The sequence below is a fragment of the Daktulosphaira vitifoliae genome, unplaced genomic scaffold, assembly GCF_025091365.1.
Source record: "Daktulosphaira vitifoliae isolate Bord-2020 unplaced genomic scaffold, ASM2509136v1 Scaffold_3, whole genome shotgun sequence".
Lineage (NCBI taxonomy): Eukaryota > Metazoa > Arthropoda > Insecta > Hemiptera > Phylloxeridae > Daktulosphaira > Daktulosphaira vitifoliae.
In genome coordinates this window covers 20,031,109-20,055,647 of record NW_026099574.1, presented here as the reverse complement: position 1 = coordinate 20,055,647, position 24,539 = coordinate 20,031,109, and the positions used below count along the sequence as shown (strand labels likewise).

Below are 24,539 nucleotides of genomic sequence, written 5' to 3'. Positions count from 1 at the left end.
ATTTATTGAAAATTATAGAACGTAAATGAAAAGAAGAGTAAATTAGATAGCTTTTCATTCATGATTAACGATCGAAAAAATAGAGTGACAAGGGTAAAGATATAATTCAATGTAATCATGCATAAAAATAAAGTATAAACTAATATGTTAATTATTTCATGCAATGTTATAAAAATTAGTTATTATAGTAGTAAAAAAGCCAATATCTAACAAAACGTATCGTGGATTTAATGAAATAGAGTTTGACTGCTCATTACCTAAGTATCAGTTTGAAAATAGTGTTGAATAACCTTCCTATAGCTATAAGGGAGACGGCTATTTTTTAATGTGAGATACGTTCATCTATAGATAGAAACAGCAAAAACAGAATTGAATCGCTGCAGCAAATAATTTGCAAAGATACATTTGATCATTTTATTATTTTTGATGCAATTTCTAACTGATTCTATTTCACTATCACTATTTATATTCTAAATAATAATTGTTTTACAATGGTATTTAAGGATATTGTCACTATATCTCTAGCTCTAGTTTAAAGCAAAAATAAAAGTTAAAAAGAGATATTTAATATGCATTATATATATATATATATATAAAGATGCATACTATTTCTTTTATTAATAATAATTAATCAAAACGAAAAACTGTTTATTATTAATAACTAAATTATGATTAAAATTTCGAGACAAATTACATCAATTTTTTTATTGACTTAGTAGTAATCTAACCTGTACATTTGAGACCCTGATGGGTAATGCCGTGCAACATAGATCCACAATGATCGCAAAAAGAAGGTGTGATATACGTGTGAAGTTCCCATTGATGTTTTGCGATTTCAGCCTAGATATATCGGTTCATCAAGATAATAGAATTGGAATACAAGTTATAAAAATGAAAATTTTAAAAATATTTTAAGTTAATTATTTTATTTTATTTTCTTTATCTTCTTTACAATAAAATTATTGTCCAAAAAGCAGTATAATAAAATGCATAGATTTTAAGTGTAACGCACTTAACGTGCCATACGTCGGAATAACCACGACTATTCAGATTAAAATTAAATAAAGGAATAAAAACAAACAAATTAAAATAAAAAATATTTGTAATAGTGTAACAGTATTAGTTTATAAATAATATAATTTGATCTCCGTTAATAGTAATCGTATCAAAGTTTTTATATAAATCTGTATTTTACAAGGAATGATGTATTATGTATATTTTTAAGGGAAGTCCCATGAAATGGATGGCGCATCGCGTGATGATGTAACCATGGTGATTCGATTTCCTGTTATTATTTTCCCGGGAAAATTTTACCACGAACAGAAATGATTTATAAAGTTGTGGAATATATTGGTGTTAATTCAATATTCAAGTTATAACAATAAGGCTAACAATACTTAAATATTTGGTTAAGTATTCAACTACATATCGTAACTATATAATAATATATGTGGTAGTTAATAAAAGATTGGACGGAGGGGAACGGAGTATTCTTCTTGTTTGCAGTACAATCTAGCGTCTCCATTAAGTCGAATTCGAAAATGCCGAAGGGACGCTTTAATTGTGAGCACTGAAGAATGGAAAGCGTTAATATAAGACATTTATTCGAATGATTAAAATTTCAAAATTGATTAAAAAAAATAATTGTAGAAGAACTTACATTATGAAATTATAAGAATTTTATGATACGACTGTGGTAATTTAAGTACTTGGATAACGGTCGACCGTGACGTAATTATTGTTATTTGTTTGTTTTTGGATTATTTTGGATTGGTAAATACCCAACAACGACATCTACGCGTTTAGCATAGACTTCATTAGCAATTAGACTTTTGAGTAACATTTAAAATATAAAGAATATATCTAGTTAATAAGATATAAAAATAAATAAAGATTATTAATTTAAATAGATAAATTTTAAATAGTAAATATATTTAATTTGCATTAGTATTTCGATTTTTGGAATGTATTATTATTATTATTTTTTTTTTAATGTTAGAAATTGCTTTTAAGAAAATAAGTTTCCAAGTTGTTAAAAAACTGTTATAAAAGTTTTTATTCAACTCAATTGTTAAATATACTGTTAAAAATTATATTTTTTTATTTATATGTATTAAATAATTTTTAATGGGTCAATACAAATAACAAAACATTATGCAAAGCTTTTTAATTTTTATTGATTATCTATTATAAACTAAAAATAAAAAAATCAATAAAACAAAGTCGTAAGTTTTAAAATTTTAATTTTTTAGATGAATTAGAAGTAATAATTTTAATCGACTGTTCATTACTTATTAAAAAAAACAGCACGTTCACTAATTATAGCCCATAGTAATTAATCTAATGTAAAATATGAAAAAAGTTTTTGAAATGATACAGTTTATATAATTTAACTAAAATAGAAGTTAGATGGCAGGAGAAGACTGTTAAATTAAGCCAGTCCGTCCCTGTTATTGCTTAAACATTCAAGTAACAAAGTCTAATTTTTTCAACAATTCAGGGAACAAACCATTTATATCTTTTAAGAAGATCTTTAGTTATAATAGAATAAATTTAACTTTGTTGCTATCATTTTTTATAATTATTATTCTTTACTCATTGTTTATACTTCTATATGAACAAAATAAAACTTATATTATAAAAATTTATATAAAATCTTATAACGATTTTATTAAAATCATAAAATATATTTTATAAATTTAAACAATTTTTTCAGCGTTTAAACTCAACAGCAAAGTAACTAAAAATTATTTCATTATATTTTTTCACTCATATATGGTAGATTATTTTTGTCATAAAATGTATTTTATGGTAAGTGATTACTATTATTAATCTTAAGAAAAATATAAATGAAAAAAAAAGTGAAAATTCCTTAACTCTATTTTTATTTGTAATTGTGAATCTAATATTTATACTTATTATATATAGTATCATTATAAAAAATACTAAGTTGTAAAAGTACTTGTATCATAATAGAAGAAATAGCAGAATAGCATGCTGACAAAAATTTGCTTGCGGCTAATCATTATGGCAAGGACTGTTATATAAGAGATAATTCAAATTTTGAAAACATTCACAAGAATTTCATTACACATAAAAACACAGCAAGAATAACAAGGGGGACAGTGAACATCAAGAAAATGTATTCATAGTTAATAAGAACAACCAACGATAGTCTATTACACTATGTCATCAAATATTTAAATTTTATGTTAAAATTTATTAATGTTAGTTATCTATGCTATTATATTTGAAAATTTAGTGCAAGCATTGTAGGTATATATAGTCAATTCATTTTATCATTACACCAATTATATGAATTTAGGTAATTAATTTTAAATAGATAGAAACGATGTGAAATAAAAGTATTTTCGTAAACATCTAAATATTTATTAAGATTCATTAAAACAGTGTTAATTTTGGATAGTTAAAACAATAATTGTATTAAAATGTTATTCAGAATGATTAAAATAAAATATAGAGAACACAGGCAGGCATTCAGGTATAGAACAAACCAAAACAATAAGAAAATACAAACACATATGAGTACTGCTGTAGAAAAACGAAGATGAAATTTAAAAATAAAAAATAAACATGAGAAAAAGAATAAATTATGAAAAATAAGAAAATATATTATGTGCGTTTCAGAATTGCTGACCTTCACATTTCATTCCCTGATGTATGACACCATACAATAGCGAACCACAATGGTCGCAAAATGCCGGGCTAGCGTAGGAATGCACTTTGAACTTGTGCTTTGTCCTGGAAGACTGGCCAGAGAAAATAATTATGTATTAAAATTAAAGGTAACAAATTATTATGGAGAAATAACCTTTTATTTGTTTAATATCAATATTTATGTGTAACTAATATAGCTTTATGTTACAATATATTTTTTATAAAGTAATTCAATTTTTGGCTAATATAAAGAATTAAATTATAAATAGTTTCAAGTTATAAAATAATTATTTATGTTTATTCTTTACAACCCATTTAATTTATTAAAACCTGAAAATGAAAACTTCTGAGTGACTTAGTCAATTAATTAAAATTATAGTAGTAATTCCTAATTTTTTCACAGAATTCTTCAATACTTAATTGAAGTTAAAACGCATTGCATTATCATACTTTTTGCTCATTTTACACATTACAATAGGTTAACAAATTATATACTTTAATAAATAAGATTTAAAAACAATAAACTTCATTTCATATTTTTATGTTAATTATTAATTAAAATAATTTTTTTTTTTGTAGTAAAAACACATTTTATTTTATATAAATTAAAAGGCGATTGAATAAAACATTATAAATAATTTAAACAATGTAATATAACAATTAGTTAATATAAAAATATCATCACACTACACTTGAAAGCATTTTTATTTTTTTTATTTTTAAAAATCAAGTGAACATGGCAATTGAAATGAAAAAAGTCAAATTCAAATGATTATTGACAGTTCATGACTAAAATTGAGGAAAGTTCCTTGGAAGAGATTTTACTTATAGTGCTGGCGTATCACTTAGAGGATCTAAATCCAAAATTGTTAGCGAAAGAATCTGATCTTGGCTACGTTGGTTAGTCGCTGAGTTAAAGCAGATATAAAATTCGAGTTTGGGAGGTAAAATTTTTACTTTCTGGTGATAATTTGCCGAAGCATCACCAGATAATCGCTCCTGGTAAAGCCTAACTCTTTCACGGGAGAAGGGGTTAGCTGAAAAAAAATTGTTCAAGTGCTGTATGTGAAAAAATAACTTGACCTCACTTAAATTAAAAATAGTGTAAAAAAATCAATTTGAAATAAAATTCTGTTTTTTAATCACCTGATATATCAAATTTATATCAATAAAAAAAATATTAAAAGTTTTAGGATAATAAGTTTTAACATAATTTTATATTTGATTAATATTAGAACTTCAAACAGATTTAAAAATTTTAAAAATATTAATTTAAATACCATTAAGACAAACCAAACTTTACATTTATAATTTTTCAATGACCTATATAAAAATAATACTGTTAACGGGGATCAAGAGCAACTTCAAAAACGCCATGTCACGTTATGACAATCATTCATAAATATTGTAAAAGTTATACTGCTTTTTGAAAAGAAGAAAGCACCATATATTTTACCTTGCCCAACTATCATACCACTTGCGAGACTAGACTACATAAGAAAATTGTACAAGATAAATTATTTAAAGTTTTACCAAAATTGACAAAAGCCATTATATTAAGTAATATTTACTAAGGCTGACGAACTTAATAAAAATGAATACTATAAATAAATCATGACATTATGAATAATAACTACGGGGGAAAGTCATTCGATTTCTCTTAAAATAACAATTATGGTAAAAAAATTATCTTTGGTATTTTTTAGTTTCATGTATTTTCTGATTTTTAAGTTGTTAATTGCTTTATCAAAATCTTATAGGGTGACAACTTTATTTTTTTTTAATGAAAACATACATATTTAACTATTTATGATAAAAACTGATCTAATTAAGGAAATTACTGAACGATAACAACTTTACTTTTCATTACTTTGGAAATTATTACTATTTTCAAATATAGCTTAGAGGTGAGGCATGGATATAACGGATCAATCATTAGACATTCTCAACTGCAACGCTCCTTCCGTTTAGGTATAAAAATGTTGATAACTTACTGGTCCAAAAGAATTGTTATAGACCAGTAATTTCATAATTCGATCATTTTCTATTTTATAAGCTAGTTAAATATGTATGTTTCCATTAAAAAAAATAAAGTTGACACTCATTTTAGTTCATCCTTTATATAAGATATAAGGGATGAACTAAAAAAGTAATCAATAACTGATAAATTGAGAAATAATGATACTAAAAAATACCAAAAATAATATTCTTAACGTAATTATTATTTTAAGAAGTAACTAGTGTTAAAAGAATCATTCTGTCGAAGAATATATATGTATTGTTCCCATGCACTATAAGTAGCGGATACAGACGTACGATTGTATTAGCTTAGGGTACATAACCTACACGTAATATAATTTGGTTTTAGCAACATGTAGAGGAATAATAATTAAATATTGTAAAGGAGCAGTCAGTCTTTATTAAAATTTAGCTGTAAGCGTTCATACTATAAATCGATTTCTGTTTACTTAAAATAACTGTAAAGATGATGTCGCTTAATACTGCAATGCAAAGCTAATATTTACAGGAACTTCAAATTAGTCGTGTACCAGTCCAGCAACTAACTTGATTATTCATGACCCCCTTTAGCATATTTTCCTGAATTAAATCATTTAAAAAACATAACGAAACTCTTAGTTTTGCGAACTTCTTGTCGATATTTTTAAGTCTACTGAAATTCTGAAATTGTTTAAATAAGTTTGCACTCGGTCTATAACAAATAAAATGACATCATGATCGATTTACGTGAAAAATAATATTACATTTCCAATATTTAATGTGAAATCGCATACATTAAATTGCAGTTTGTTGATTCATACAAGGAATTCAGTGAAATATGGATGAATTATAAATAAATAAATAAATAATAACCAAAAACCTTTTTGGCTTACAGTTTCAACCTCAATCAAAATATTACTGACTTCAAAATAAATAATCGGAGTTTAAGAACGTGACAATGACATTGTATCAAATATTATTTTTAAATTTTTGAGTTACAATACATTGATATTTAGTATTCTTTATAAGTCATACTCAAAGTAACTCAAAGTTTTTATCCATAAATATATTACTTTTATACTTAAAAAAATCTTAAAGTAAATAAAAACTATAATAGATTTTCAAAACAAAATAAAAATAAGAAGTTTTACTAGATTTTACAAGATCTTTTTATTAATTTATTTAAAACTTTAAATCTCAATTATTGTTAAGCAAGTTTTATAAAAATAAAAAATGTAAAAAACTAAACTTACAGATTTTAACTGAAACTTTTATAAAGTTCATATAAATAAAGTTAAAATATTTCTATTTTTGTAGAGTAATTCACTAAAACGATCAAATAACCACTTAGATACTAAGCGATTGATTTAATTATGCTCGGTTGGTAAGCCGAAAGTTATTATACTACGATTGCATTTATTACAATAGTACAACGCTTTACTACAAAAAAAATATATTTACTTAGTTTAAATTTTGCTTAAAAGGTGTAAAAGTTTTATTTTAATGTACTTAATAATTTGTAGACATAAAATATTTATGTATAAACAAAATATTTTAATGAAAAAAGAAATACTATAATATGCTCGTAAAACTTAAGTGCATTGTTAAAAAAATTAATTATAAACAATAAAAAAAATGATGTTTATTAATTAAGGATTATTATATTAAATGAGATAGTCCAATAAAGGAACCTTGGAGTATATAGAATTTTATTATTATTGAAATACACCACTCATCCTTAAAACAAAGTTTCCTTAAAAATAATTTTTGCTTTTTTCAAACTCTTTATGTTGTTTTTTTCATACTAAATTTACACGTTTTATAGTACCATACTATCCTTGTATTACTTTACATTTTGATTAACTTATCCGACACTTTTTAGAAAACCATCAATTGATATTGATAATTTAATATGTAATATAAATCGATACATATCAATTAATTAAAGGAAATCTTAGCTTTTCGTAAAGAGGTTTAATTTATTAATTTTAATTTGACTAGTTTTCTAGTAAAATACTGTACATGGTTACTATTATTATTATTATTATATATATATTTAATAAATAAACAAGTTTTAGAGACTTAATCGAAAATTATGATAATTTAAAAAAATTCAACTTTCATATTAACAATAGAAGTTAATTATTTGAATATATATGATATTTCTATTTTAGAGTATATACACTTAATAAATCAATTATATAATTGACGAGAATTTTATCTCACATCAAACTTGTATCAAAAATAGCTTAAGTAAAGAAACGCTAAACTGTTGACTTAGGAACTCAAAATTCACTCCAGTGTAACAGTACCAGTGGCGCCACTCAAAATACATTAGGAATATTATACACAACAGTATCGTCACTACAAAAATGTTAGATACAAGTACCATCTGTTGAACGTAGACCGACCAGCAGTCATCGATCGCTCCTACAACAGCTTTCGGTGAGCATGTAATACGTACCCGTATATGTTTCGCAGAAGCCAACGGCATTTTACACCTTTTTAACGAGCGCTACTATACACCAAAGACTTGACCCAGTTCCTGTACTTTTGACCCTTCTTTAAAATAAAAATATAACCACTTAGAACGGATAAGTGATGCAGTAGTCAGCATATACAATAATTAATATTGCTTAAAAACAGCTTCTTTTATGCAAAAAATAATTTACCCTAGTTACTCTACAACATATGACTTAATAATGTTTATTGAGAGGATTTCCAATGTTTTCCACAAGAAAAAAATAAATTCGTAGAGTAAATAAGTAACACTATAGTAATGTGTTAGAGCAAAAAATACTTTCAGTTTGACAGGCAACGCAGCAGTGTATCGATATTGCCTATACAGAGTGCCGTACAAAGCGGATTACAGTTTACTATATACTTTAATCATACCCATGACCTATGAAGGGTACGCATTTAAAATGATTAATAAAACATAAACACAGGATGATAAATGGATGTTGTGATTATTCAATAATCGACCCATTTTCTAAACAACGTTTAAGTATAATAACTAAACAAGAAAATAATAGCTTGTCCGAACGTATGGTCGTCCTGCACTCAAAATTGTTTTATAGATTTTTTGTAATTATACAAGAAATTGCCCAAAGAAAAATTTAATCAAATACATTTAAAAAATGATTGAAACTCATAAAACAAATATATTTGCAGGATAAGCTACTTACGTCTGAATCCGGACCTTTGTCTGCTCCAGGGCATGTAAAAGATACAAATTCGTGACAACGTTTATGCACCACAAAACTGCATACTGTAAAAAAAAAATAATGAAGTATAAGTTATAATAACAACACTAAAAATATATAATTAATCGAAATGAACAAGAATGAATAGTATTAATCATTAAAAAAATTGTAAATTTTAGTAAGGCCATCAAATAACAGCTAAAAAAGAATAAATATGCTAAATATTGTATTTCATTATTATTACTACTATGATTATGATTACATTATATTTATGATAAATTTTTCAAAATTCAGAAAAATTACAATGTGTACATATACAAATAAATAATATGAGCAAAAAGTGACCCAACACTATTTTATATGACTTTTCATATTAAACAGAGTAAAATATTAATAATTACTAACGTTTTGTGTCAAACCTAATGTATTCATAAATTACATATAATTTTTTTACAAAAAAACGTAATGCCGAAACTTTGTCATCTAATATACCTCAGCTACAAAATATCTACATTTAAATAGGAGCATCAGGATGGCAAACTCTAATGATTTCCCATTATAATTAACGTATCAATTTTACTCAGTAAAAAAAAATTACTTACTAAATGCACACAACATTTTTAAAAATCAAGAATAAAATAGTTTAATAACAAATGATAAAAAATTAACTAAGTACGTGATAAAATTTTTGGTAAACAAGATACGAGTTTCTTCATAAAATCAAATTTTTAAAATTCTATTCACTTTTACATTATATTCATTTGACCTTAAAAAAATGTTCTATAGCCAAAACGCAATAACTTCTATTTAACTCGGGGAATTATAATTATATCACTTAATTCATATAAAATTAGCATTTTCAAGATAACTGTCATGAAACACAAAATTCCACAGGTCGTTTAAATAATCGTCTAAACAACAATAGAAAGAAATATAAACAAAACTTCTTAATTTATGAAAATAACGAGACTGAAATGCGTTAGATGATGTTTAAAATTGAGTCACGACTCACTTGTAGATAGTTTAAAATTCATATTTCAATGAATAAGGGAACACGGGTAACAATTTACAATTCTATATCTCGTAAATTAAAATGCAGGCATATGCTGTAAGAAACAAAAATGATTAACTGAAGTAAATTATTAAGTGTATACAATTTGAAAACAGAATTAGCATTATTTTATTTTTAACGAGCATAAAAGTTAAAAATGGGAGTGAATGATGTAAATTTTTAAGTTTTCAAAAATCTGTAACTCAACATTTTTGAAACAATAATATTTTCAAAATATAGTTGTAAATAATGTTATTATCATTAATTTAAATATAAACTTGAATTAAAGAACATAAATTTATAGCAAAACATTTATTTATATAAGTATTGTAATACCTAATGCATTAGGTCTGGAGAGTCAAACGCACTTATTAAACGTATATTGCTATATCTAATAAAACAGCTTTACATTTTATTAGAAAAATATCAAAATTATCACCTAGAGCGATTTTAGGTAATTTTTCAAATACAAAAGGAACTGATCAAAGGACTAAAGTACTTTTTACACAGAATGTTTCCACGATATTATATCTTATTAAATAGATTTATTTTAAACACTTTGTGGTGGTTTTAAATTTTAAAAAAATCAGTATACTTCATTACCTCATATACTTAATAATATTGCATATAATATAATATATATTTTTATTTATTTATTAATGTTTAACTTCCTCTCTTAAAAAATATTGTGTGTATCAGAGAGGGTGGAAAATCTACATAACTTAGTAATATGACAGTGCACCTTGGTAACTATCGATAACTTTTTCTATTGATTGCAATGAAATTAATAATTTAATAAATCTAGGTTTGGTGAACGTACAAACAAAAAAATGACAGTTTACAGTATTAGGTTTTCCTTGAATATGTTTCATTCCCCTACAATCTTTTACCGATTTTTAATTAAGAACCATTATGATTAAATAATTAACAATTATGATAAAAAATTAAATGTACAATCAATTTTACTTTTGTAGAATCTTTAATATAAATAACCGTTTATTATATAAATGTTATTATATAGTATTAATTAAGCACATAAAATATTTTAAATAATGATATGCATAATCAGCCAACTATTAAGAAAAAATTAGTCTGATAACTTATTATTAAGTTAATAGTTATTCAATACATAAACAACTACTTAAATCGAAAAAATATTGTATCCCCTAGTATTAATACCAACCCGTGTAAAATAAGTTTGTAAGTTAAATGAAGAAAGAGGCAGTCAAAAATTAGAAACTATCCAAAATTTTAAGCAAAATCACAGGACCTTAATAAACTAAAATTCATTGATTTAAAAAAAAAATTTACACCAATTTACTTTTGCACTTATGCACTTAAGAACGAACAGATTTTTAAACATGTTAAGTATAATAATATGAATCAAATTATTAATTTTTTGCATATTTTTTCAATTTATTTAACAATAGGTTAAATTTTAATGTTAAAAGTTAAATCATAGTCAAAACTTGATTATAGATTTATGTCAACGTGTAAATATGATATTATAAAAAGGGAACCCAGATAAAAATAGCCAAATCATCCATCCAAAACTAAAATAATAGATCAATAAAAATGACAAATACGTCTATAATTCTTAAAAAAATTAAAAGAATAATAAATAAATAAATAATGAAATTACTCTCTTTGGAACACTTTTTACAATATTTAACTATAAAGAACACTAAATATTTAAACATGTTTTTTTACTTCAAGTAACTCTTTATCTAAATGGTGTACACAATTCCAACATTTTAAAAGAAAATTGACACGCTATATTCTTAGAAAACTATTTGTGTATACACTAGGTCTTTTATTAATAATAATAATAATTCAGAAAATGTTGTGTAAAATACATAAAAGTTAAATTAAAACTGTTTCAAATTATTCAGAAAAGTACATTGGTCGTTTCAAACTTTTCTGTATAAACAATTTTTAAAGTACAATTCATTCGAAGCTTATTTGCAACAACAGCTACTCCGTATAATTGCTTGAATTATTTTTTTTTTACGAATTTTAGGTTATATTCAAATAAATAAATACAAAATGCTAACTGAGAGTACATAATGCAATTATAGTTTACATAAAGTATAAAACTAAAATGAAGAATAATGAAGCTTACTTATGAATAGTATTGCGTAAAATACAGTTAATTCTGAAAAGCTAAAAGTTAAAAGTTATAAAAATAATATACTACTCGAAAAATTTTTGAATTCATTTATTCGAAAATTAAGGACAACATATACAATTTAAATACATTTTATTTATTTTTTACTTTCCTCTCCAAACTAAAATTAAACAAGAAAACATTACTAAACAAATCACTTATTCTACAAGTCTGGAGTTCACATTTGGGGTTGTGTTAAACTTTCACAAAAAAAAAAAAAAAAAATTTTGGGATTTCAATCTATTGTACTTTGACATCTCTTGATTGGTTCAAAAATGACAAAACTTAGTAAATTATAATGAACGAAAAAGAAAAAATTGAAGACAGTAAATAAATATAAGTAAATCATTATAAAATTCTAAGGTTAATTGTTAAATTTAAAAAATATTTATTTTGTTATTTACTAATTGTTATTAAATTATGATTTTGTCCAAAAAATTATGGACCTCTAATTTAGGCCAGGGAATTTTTGTTTGTCTATTTAATACACCTAGAGAAAACCCTTATCAGCCTTGTAAATAGACCACTCGTCATCTCTCAAAACGATTATGTAGTGATAAATATTAATAAAAAATTTTTTAATTAGGTTCTGTTATTGGATATCCTTCCTAATCGAGGTATTATAAATAATAAGCTATGTATTCCACAGATTTAAAAATAACTTCTCTTAATAAGTAAAATTTTATGTGATATCTATTTCAATTAAAAGAAACAAATAAACTTGATTTGAAATATTCTATAATGTACTGTGGCAGCATTAAATATATATATGATCGATTTCACAGGGGATAATGAAAACCTCTTCATAAGGTATAGTTTAGATAGACCAGCTAATTGATCTAAATCTATGTATTATAATTTTATTAATTAATTTTATTAATCTAGCATTTAGTATAGTTATAAATACTAATCGATTATATTTAAATCCGCATTTAATTTTTAGATGTGTTTTTTAATTTATTTCATAAATATTAAATTTCCATTTTTACAATAATAATGTGGTTATAATATTTTTCTGGTTTAATACAAAGAGGAAGAATAGTTATGAAAAAATGAACTAATAAATAATATATAATATAATAATAATATATATATAATTCTTTTTTATATAGATGTGTAATATCATTACCTTTCGTTTGGTATATTTTTTTCATAAATTTAACCCTTAACCTGCCCACAAGGGGGGATTTAAAATGATAACTTTTTCAAAAAAAATTAACTTTTTCAACTTTAATTTTGAAAGTGTTCCGGAAAGTCTGACACTTTTATATATATCTTAAATTAAAGCTAATGTAATTTACTTTATTATGCGAAAAAAAAATTTCGGACTTTATTTTATCTTCACGGTGAAAATGGCTACCGAATGCTATTATTGTGTGAAATTTCTGGATTTTATTTTTTACATTTTTAACTTTATAATGCTATGACATATTGAAAAGTGTATGGATCAACATTATTTTTTTATGAGAAATAATATTTTTTAATAATCCCTTTTTCATTCTACATACTTTATCTTAATTAGGATATTAATAATGAACTAGCAGATAATGTAGCTTTTGGAATAGTCCACCAATTTTTTAAAATTAAACAGTATCTAAAGATTTGCATCGAAGCGTTTTTTTTTTTATAGTGATTTTAATCACTGTCAGATATCATTATACCGGTCCAACTATGCCACGTCACCACTGTGCCGCGACCCCTCTGTGCTGAATTTTTTATTTTTATTCCATGCTTCAACTAATTTAGTCAAAAATATTACTTAATTGTTGTGCGCTAGATCATCGATTTATAATTATCTTTTTACTAGTATTTTCATTATGATGAATTTATTAGCAGATAAATTCAAAGTATGGAAAATTGTTTTAAATATTAAACTATTATTAAAGACTTAAAATTTCATTATAATTTTAAGTTATCTCTATATAGTAACTTTATTATATGCTCACTTTTATTTTAATAAAATATAATTGAATCGTTAGCTTTAAAGTACAAGTCTTATATTCTAATTTTAATGAAAATTATAATAAATATATTATTCGTAATATCGGATCATGTTTAAAAATATTTAGACTATTATCATGTCTTAAACTAAACAAATTTTTCATGCTATAATTGAATTATTTACACATTAAATTTCACGGATTTAACAGTTATATGTTCATTTATCTACCTACTTGCATAGAAAGATATTTTGTTAAGTCAACCGTAAAATAAATAATACTATACATTTCCTGTTTTTCATTCTGTTTGTTGTTGTTGCCTTCTATTGATACTAAAATATTATTAAACATATAAAACTAACATATGAAAATTACTATGTGCATTATTTGATAGAGTATAAACTTAAAAATTTTCTAGAAAATTTGAAATAAAAATTAACAAATTATAATATGATTTCAAAATCTGTTTTTAATGATAATTAAAATTACTTTTGAGAAAGAGTAAATAAATCAAATTAAAGACAAGGAAAATTGAGTGATTTATTTTGATGACACGATGAAGTAGCGTCATAGAAATGTTATATAATTTTATACGAAGATTAACTAATAATAACTTTAAATTAAACTACTGATGTTATTTATAAACACAATAAATATTTTAAAAATGTACAATATTTTAAACAAGGTAATGGAAATTAAATATTGATTATTATAATTCATTCATTCTTTAATTTAGTTTGTATTAGATTTTATACATAGAATGTAATATTTTTTCAAATGATATTTTTAATTCCCAATTTAGAAAAACGAGTATTAATATACTCATACTTTATTATATTTATGCATACATTTAATAAAATTAATATAAAATCTGAAATATATTATTCCAAGAAAAATTTATTAAGTTTTTAATTTTTTTCTAGTTATTGACAAAGAACTAAATATCATTAAAAAATCAAGTTTTGTCCAATAAAATAACATTAAAATTACTCTATAAAAATTTCTCAAGATATTTATAGTTTATTTTTAAATATTATTAGAAAATTGTATTAAATAAAAATTTAAAGACTATCTTAAGATTTTTGGATCATTAGTTTCAAACCAACCAAGGTGTTACAAAAAATCATACAACAAATTATGCTTATGCTACTCTCTGAGATTTCGTTTTCATACTAATGAGATTCATTATAAGCAAAATACTAATGAGATATATACGACTAAAAACTAGCCAATCATTGAATATTTTAGTTTTTCATTTTAGACTTTGTTTCATTTGTTAAGCAAAATAACATTAACCATATTTTAAACGAACAATTAGTAACAAGACACACAAAAAGGTAAAACTATCATTAGATATTTTTAAACAAACAGTAAGTATACATTATTATCATTTTAAAATAATAAAATGTAATTGAAAAAAATACCAGTATAGATCTACCGAACATCAGTGTCAATAACAATATAGCCAATGCCATATTATTACTAAACAGAAAATACAATGATTCAATGCATACCATGTGGGTATTTGAAAACAAGTACTAATTAATGAAATATATTCTTAGTTTTTATTTGAAACTTACAAAAAATTAATATTCCATAAAAAGTAATATTGCACTATCATTAAAGCATACTCTTCCAAAACATTTTTCCAAGAGTTTTAAAGGACTTATCGGTTTTAAATGAAAATTCAAGTACCAATTTCTTTTAAACATATAACCATGTAAATTGAAGTTTATGATTATTTTAAAAGAATATTAGAAATGTTTAACATGAATTCTAAAATTAATGTTTATTAACTCATAAGTTCAATTATACTTCATGCAAATTGGAATTAACTTGTGCTTTTTGGGTTATAGACGAGGGTAGTGTAATAATGGCAAACCGTGACACATCCTATGGGAAATCTATATTGAAACATATGAGTATAATATCAGTTTCGCCAACCCATTCTTACATTTAATAAAAATTGTCATTTTTTTACAAGTAATATACAAGTATTTCAATGTTATGTAGTTTTTTAACACAATAACTTTCATTTTATAATGAAATATTAATTTTCTTAAGCATTCAGACCAAAAATAAAACCTATTTCATCTTTTTTATTATAAGTAATAAATGATTATAGAAGTGCATTTATTTAAATTGTAAAATTTAAAAAAATAAATATTTTTAATAATTTAAAATATTATTTATATCATATAAATTATTTACAAGACAAATAATATATCAATATGTTGTATAATATTTATATATAAATAATTTACATAGTAATAATAATAATCACATATTATGTGACATTAATGCGATATTCACATGAGAGTTTTCCAAGATAGGGTACTTTTTTCAGAACATTATGTCTTACTTCGGATAAATACAAATATCGCGTAGGCCAAAGAAAAACTAAACAAATTAAAGTGAAAAGAAAAAAATAATGTTTTATCTTTGTTAAACCTTATGCTAATCTATTAATTAGAACTAGTTGTAATATGCATCTAAAATATTCCTAGAATTCTATGAATTCTTGCATTGTTGTTATTAAATTTCAACTCAAGATCGTACACGCTCATAAATTATAAAATCGCTGAAGTATTTAATTTTAACATAACATATTATAGGTACAAAATGTGCGATGCAGCAATGGCGCATGATATCTTTAACACCTGTCTAGAATATTAGGAGAAACTAAAAACATCTAGCTATATTATTTTCTATAAAAATTTACTTTTAAAAATCGAAAACTTAAATATTGACATACAAAAATCGTAATGATTTTGTAGGGATCTGTATTTATATTTCATTTGAGCTACAAATAGAAATCGTGAATTAGAAATTATTTTTTTCTTTTTTAAGATTTACCAAAACTTATTAATAATAACAGTGATGGAGTATGTAAAAATAAAATTATATTATGTTAATAGTATAATTACATACAATTATTGGTAATAAAGAAATATATCATTAACAGTGGGCGTGGTGTGGCACGATGGTCACACTAGTTCTTGACAAAACTTTAGTGTTCAGCCGCGCTGACCACAAAAGGTAAACGGATGGGTGACCATGCGTGCGCTTCTACGGTGGCGAAAAAGCACCATGTTCCCAGTGCAGAAGGCAACAGGAAACCACTTCACTTAATTTCCCAGTATATAGCTAAGCTATGACAAGGCTTAGCCATTAAAAAGGAAGAAGTTCATTGACAATAAAACTATTTATATTATTTTATCAATTTTTTTTTATTTTATAATAAAAAATAATTCCCAACATGTGACTTTTACTCCAACTGAGTTAGCACGTGTTTAACACGCACTTTAAAAATTCTTGTAATCTTATAACATCATGTCATGTTTACTTATTCTAGTTAAAAAATATGGATTTATTAATTTCTGTAATAAAAAGAGTAAAACCTCTTTGAAACAGTTATAGGCTCAATTTAAAATCTCTATAACAGAAATTTAATAAAAAATCATGTGATTTACAAACGTTTTAAAAAATATTTTAATCCAGAATGAACATAATTATAATCTAAACATTTAAGATACGATGTAAATTTTAACGAATCCATAAACTATATTAATGAGAAAAATGTATACATGCTAATTTATTTATTTATATTTGCTTCAATATATTTACTTTCAATTGTGACTTACCTTGGCATTGGAAACCTTGTTTTCCAAATCCCCTAAAAAATTAAAAATTAAAAAATTAGAAGATATAACAAAATATGAAGAAATATATTTCATTTCATCTAATAGCTTCCAAAATCTATTTCAGGGTAAGTCATAAATGTACGGTCTCTATAAATTTAAATATATTTCATTGCTAATATTAATTAAATCGTTAATAAGATGATAATTAATAAAAAATGTGGGGACATATTGTTTAGAAACTTAATTTTATTAACACGTTATTTAGTAAAAAAAAAATTGGCAATTTATGTTATAAAAATAATAAAAATGTATATATATAACTATGATACACTAAATATTAACTTTCAATCTACAATCTACTTTTTAAATTTTATAAAAAGCATAATTCATATAAATACATCGCTTATTTTTAATTCGTTCAAGATAAATTTTTTCTTTAAGCGTTTGCATAAATAACACATTAAGTATGTAAAATTTTAATTAACATAAAAAATTGAGCTTGATACCTTCTTTTTAAAGTTATTTTTTTTTAAATTGCACTATTTCTCAAAATAATTTATATTACACTCATTATACGTCTCAAAAAATATTCAAGTTTACGTATATACCAATTAGGAATTAAATATATAGAGAATAAAATGAGATAAAGTTACGTTCAAAATCTTGTTGACTGTATTATCATGGTGAGTTGACTTTATAATTATGGGTTAATGTATTTCAAGTCCCGATTACAGATGCGCAGTCAAGAGTTTAAGAACTACTACATAAACATTTGAGCCTTATAACGAAATTCATTAAAATGAAAATTGATTTTTTAGCTTGATAATGATATTTTTAAATTGAGATTTTATTTCAAATGCAAATTTTTTCAAAAGTCTAGTAGATGAATTAATAAGTAAATATATCTATAGTTATAAATGCTTAAATTACAATTAAATTAAAAGTTTACAATAATAATTTAAGCGAGTAGCTGACGTTTACTTTAAAATAAATACAGGTTTTGTGTTTCTTAAAAATTTATAAGTAATATTAACATATCGAATAATATTATAATTTATTAATTATAAACCAAAGGTATAAATATAAAGTTAGATGCATTTTGTTTAGATACAAAACCACTCTATTTACAATTGTAACAGCAAATTTCATTCAAAAATATGTATGTATATATGCATGCTTACAGGATGATTTATTAAGGATAAGACACTCATATTTTCAGAAACTATTAAATATTTTAAATTTTTGTAAAGGTAAAAATTGTTTGATTCAGTAAACTTTATAATGAATCCTCTGGGGTTAAAAAACCTAAACATTAATATTTTTTTAATCGGAATCGATTAATGAAATAAAATTTGTAAAAAATTTTGTTTTCATCATATCAAACATATCATATCATCAATAATTAAAAATATGGATTCCTATTAAAGAAAATTAAAGTTTAGGTTTTTTATTCACGAAGAGATAAAAAAAAATTATTTAACTACATTTTATTGTAAAGAATTTGAATCAAACAACATTTACCTTTAAAAGATTATAAAATAGTTTTTAAAAAAATGAGTGACTTATCCTTAATCGATCATCTATTATGCATAAACACATGTATTAAAAAAATATTAACATTAAAAAATTAATAAACTTTTTGAATTAGACTCTTAACAGAATTTAAATCTAACAGATCTAAAAGGTTATCATAGGATTAGTTAAATATGTTCTTATTAAAACCTTTTTTTTTGATACCCTGAACATAATTTTAAAAGTTATAGTTATTAAATTTTTCATAATAAATTATTCAGTCCTAATTTTTTATTTTAAAACAGAATATTTCTCAGGATATTGTAAATGATTCACTTTAAAAAAAAGTTTGCAGTATAACCTCTAAATCTCGATAATTAACTAAACTACTGTGTATTTTTAAAAATTTATAGAAAAATTTTTTAGAATATTTGATATACTATATAATCCTTTAAAAATATATACAAAGAAATAGTCCACAATTTTTTGACAAAACTAATAACTTTTGATCCAACAAATATTTTGTTATTTTTTTTTTTTATAAATTCTACTGTTTTAGAATTTGATAAAAGCATATTTTTATTATTTTTCTTTAATAAAAATATAAAAAATAATTTTTACTTTTTAATTTATTTAAATTTTAAAGTAAACAGTTTATAGTATTTTTCTCATAACAATAATTTATGAGTCGATAGCAATATTAGGATAAGTAACATATTAGTACCAGTACAAGCTGAACTGGTATACTGTTATTTTTTTTAACTTTTTTTATTGATAAAATACAATTCAATAACAATATTGTATTGACAATATTGTAAAAATAATAGAAAAATCTAGACCTCAAGATTAAACCATTAAAAAGAATAAGTTAAAAGTAATATAGTAAACCTTTTTTATATTATACTTTATAATTTAGTTTTAAATGCAATCATAGTAACCTAATAACCGAATAAATAACGTGAACTATTTTTACACGTTAAAATATCAACTTTAGTACAATAGCTTTTTTACTTGTATATAACGCTGAGAATATTATATAATTTAAAAATGTTATGAATAATTATAATGAAATCATTTCATATAAAAGTAAATATATCACGTTAAAATGTAATTATAACATAAACGTCATACTATAGTTTTAAACTGGGTGGTATCTTCTGTTAAAAAGATTCGGCAGGGATCAATAAAATTACTATTTTCAGCCAAAATATTAGGTCATTAACGTGGCAACAGGACGTAATATAGCTGCCAATTTTGTCTACATAAGCTACATTATCTTTGCCAGAAGGAAATAAAAAAAAAGTTAAATGTCACAAATTTACTTTGTTGTGTTTAAATTTTAAATGAGTATTTCATAGCAACATTTCCAATAGTTTATGCTATATTCAATAGAATCGATAGGTATATAGAAAAAATGTCTATCGTGATAGTACTATCAGTGTCAAACTTTGAAATAGTAAATATAATTCTTATATATTACAATATAATTTTAAAAATACACAGAGCGATTGATTTATTGTTGAACACTAGATTTCTTTTAAAATAATAATAATTTTGAGAATTTATTTTTTAGTATATTTATATTTCAATTTATAAGTTTTTAAATATTTTTTCAAACTATCCTTTATTCAGAGGTGTATTTATAAATTTATAATAGGAAGCACAAGACATTTTTGCACAAATTAGGTACCATAAATTTGAAATTTAATAAATGGTATTAAAAAAACGGTAACACAGTGGGGTCGCGGCACAGTGCGAGCGTGGCATAGTTGGACTTGTATAGATGATATCTGACAGTCATTAAAATCACTATCATAAGAAACGCTTCGATGCAAATCTGTAGATAGTGTTTAATTTTAAGAAATTGGTCGATTATTGAAAAGAAAAATTCTAACTCAAGGAGAATTACGGAAAAATTGCAAAAAAATTATTGCCACGGGGATTAGAATACAACGTCGGTAGTCCATACCTTTCGTAAGAACCGACTAAAATCGACCTATTAGTGAGAAGCAGCGCAATTAGTAACATGCGTAAATTACTTATTTACGATTGAGTAGTATCCCTTAGAAATAAGATATGCTATTGCGATCAGGGAAAGCAACGGGAAACTACCCTGATTAACCCTTTCCCAACAAAACCCATCATGATGTCGTCTGCGGTCAAATTAAATTCCGGAGTAAGCGCCTCGATTTTTCGATCTTCGGGGGGGCGTAGCTACAAGCCACGTTGTGATCCGCAAACTACAGTTCATTGGATCCTGGAACATCAGAGGATTACTTCAACAAGGAAAATTATGTCAGATTGAAATAGAAATGGAAAGGTGTAATATTAAAATTCTAGGCTTATCCGAAACTCACCAGAAAGATAAAAAACATTATAAAATATCGCAGAAACCAGATCATGTGCTCAGGAAATAGTACTAACTCTAAGAATGGTGTGGCTGTGATTGTTGATAAAAAGTAGTCTCATTCAATTATAGAATATATATCAGTCAACGATAGAATAATTATGGTAAAACTCAATTCCACGCCAAATAAACTAAATTTGTTATGCTAATAAAGTCTACGTTCCAACATCAGCTGCCGAAGAAGAAGAAATTGAAGAATTCTACAACATTTTAACAGAGGGAGTATCACACCTCCCAAAAAATGAAGTCACCATCATTCAAGGTGACTTCATCACAAAAGTTGGAACAAGCTGCACTGAAGCAAATACAACCGGAAAGTTCGGTCTCCGCGTAAGGCATAAAAGCGGAAAAAAACTGATCGATTTTTGCCAGAGTACATTCATGGTTATCACTTAACTCCCTTTTAAGCACCATCCAAGAAGACTATATACCTGGACCTCACCAAAGTACAAGAATTAGATTGATTACTGCCTAATTCCATCAAGGTGGAAATCCAGTATTGAGAACATCAAAACAAGACCAGGCGTAGATTGTCGATCAGACCAACAACTGTTTGTGGCTAAGCTACGGATTCACCTGAAAGATTCCAAGAGACCCCAGCATAAATTAAGCCAACGTATAAATAGCAAAAAGGAGTAGGAAAGATTTGGAACCATCCTTTAGAAAAAGCTTAGACAAGATACCATCTACAACTGGGACAATCTTAATCAAATATTTAGGACCACCAAGAACGAGGTTATAAAAGAACGGCCGAGAAATCAAACGAAAAATTACTGGTTTTCTATGGAAACCATTGATCTTATCGAACAACGCTGCGAACTGAAAGGCGAGAGTACTACCATACACCGATGTACTGAACAGCTACCAAAAATTGGATGAGTTTACATATTTAGGTTCAATTGTACAAGCAGATGGCGAATCATCTAAGGAGATTAGGCGTCGCATTACACTTGCGAGGGAAGTAGTCAGCAGACTAATACTAATTTGGAAGGATAATCATATCTCCAGGAACGTTTAACGTAATTGTATTGATATGGATCAATACAATTTTTTATGAGAAATAATATTTAAATCCCTCTTTCATTCGACATACTTTATCTTAATCAGGATATAAATAAGGAAATAGCAGATCATGTAGCTTTTGGAATAATCTACCAATCTTTTAAAATTAAACACTATCTATAGATTTGCATGTAAGCGTTTTTTATGATAGTGATTTCAATCACTGTTAGTTTAAATATATACATTACCCAACTATGTCACGTCCTCACTATGCTGGATTTTTTACTTAGAACTGCTTTAATTAAAAAAAAATAAATGAATTAAAACACTTTTTTTTATAAATATCTTAGGTATATCTCTTTCATTAAGTAGTATATATTTTAAAATATCTGATCCTTTACCCGCTTAAAGGAAGGATTTAAAATAGAAACTTTTGAAAATGTCTACATAATACCAACGATGACTAATTTATCAAAAAATATACTATTTTCGTGTTAATATTCGCGTTTTAATATTTTTATTTTTCACTTTTATATTTCTCTTTTATAAGAGATTCAATACTTAAAACATAAAAATTAAAGAAAAAAATACAATTTTTAAGTAAAAATCACAAAATTTAAAAAATTAAATAAAATGTTGTATAAAAACTTAATTGATAGGGTTATCAAGAAATTAGTGTCAATTCCATTGACAAATTTTAACTGGAGGGTTAGAAGACCAATTCCTCTTATTTTTTTTTAACTATTTATTTGAAATTAAAACTTATAAAAAGTTGATTGTTTAAATTTTACTATTAAAATTATTTCGAAAATACCACTTCCTTTAAATTAATATTTAATGCAAATTAATATAATTGATTACTAATAACAAGAAAAAAATTGGTCCCGACCACTTGTCTTTTACTTGTCAACAGTCCACGAAATTAAACAAATAATACTATTTTTGTATAAGATGTCACTGTTTTTCATATTATTGTAATTTCTTACTTCAATTTTTTTCAATTATTAGTACTAATAATTCAAGTATTAATATTTTAGATTAAAGTTTCTCAAACTGTGGGTCGCGACCCCCTGGGGGGTCATGAGTCAATTTTTGGGGGGTCGCGAGAAGTAAAATTGACTTCGATGTTGATGCTGTTATCAACAATAGCAGAAAACAAGAACATTCATCACATACGCCTAATTATTAATTAAGTATTATATTATTATTATAAGTATTTTATTATAATAATTATTATTATTATTATAAAATAGTAAATAAGTAATAAAATAGAAAAAATTTGTTTTTTGAGATTACTTTTTTGATTCTGTAAATGTAAAACTAAGAGGATCACGATTGATTTTTGGAAGGAGATTTGGGTCACAGTCCTAAAAAGATTGAGAACCACTAGATTAAACAGTATATGCATAAAAGCATGAAGGGATTTAATTCTCTCATTTTTTAAAATATGGATCCCTTAAAAAAAAAGACACTTAAGTGTTATCCATTATAAATAATTTTGCAGATTTTAGTGTCCGTTTACAAACATATTAAAAGGAAGGGGGCCCCTTTCTAAATAAATATGTTTATTTTATACACAAATAATTTTCACTTATTTCACCACAAATATTACATTAGGCAATTTTATTTTGGTACAATATGGTACAAAAAAGCCCTATTTTCCGATAGGGATTAAATCACAGTCAGATTCCAATTTATAATGGTCTTTCTATGCCAGGAAACCACTATGCTAGGTCTCGACGATACTGTTTTTTTGTTTTAATTCGATTTTAAATAATTAAAAATAGGCATATAAAACGTAACAAATACTATCATATTTCCCTACACATTAAACATTTCAAAAAGATAAATTAAATTTATTTGTTAGTAATAAGTGATAGCGTTTCTGGTAAAACCATATGTAATGATGAAAACCCAACACAATAAATACATGT

General features: G+C 24.5%; 1 protein-coding gene across 6 annotated transcripts in view; it reads right to left on the bottom strand.

The window, feature by feature from the left end:
- LOC126901604 (protein kinase C, brain isozyme) overlaps positions 1 to 24,539 on the bottom strand; it is a 72,055-nt gene that overhangs the window by 41,402 nt on the left and 6,114 nt on the right. For 3 of the 6 annotated variants that reach the window (XM_050678192.1, XM_050678194.1, XM_050678195.1), the window contains exons 2-4: positions 17,685 to 17,716; positions 8,865 to 8,947; positions 729 to 840 (exon numbers count right to left, since the gene is read on the bottom strand). In XM_050678192.1, the coding sequence (XP_050534149.1) occupies positions 729 to 840; positions 8,865 to 8,947; positions 17,685 to 17,716 (227 nt within the window). Of the gene's footprint in view, positions 1 to 728; positions 841 to 3,658; positions 3,771 to 8,864; positions 8,948 to 17,684; positions 17,717 to 24,539 lie in introns of all 6 variants that reach the window. The other 3 variants (XM_050678193.1, XM_050678196.1, XM_050678197.1) reach the window with 2 other exon arrangements.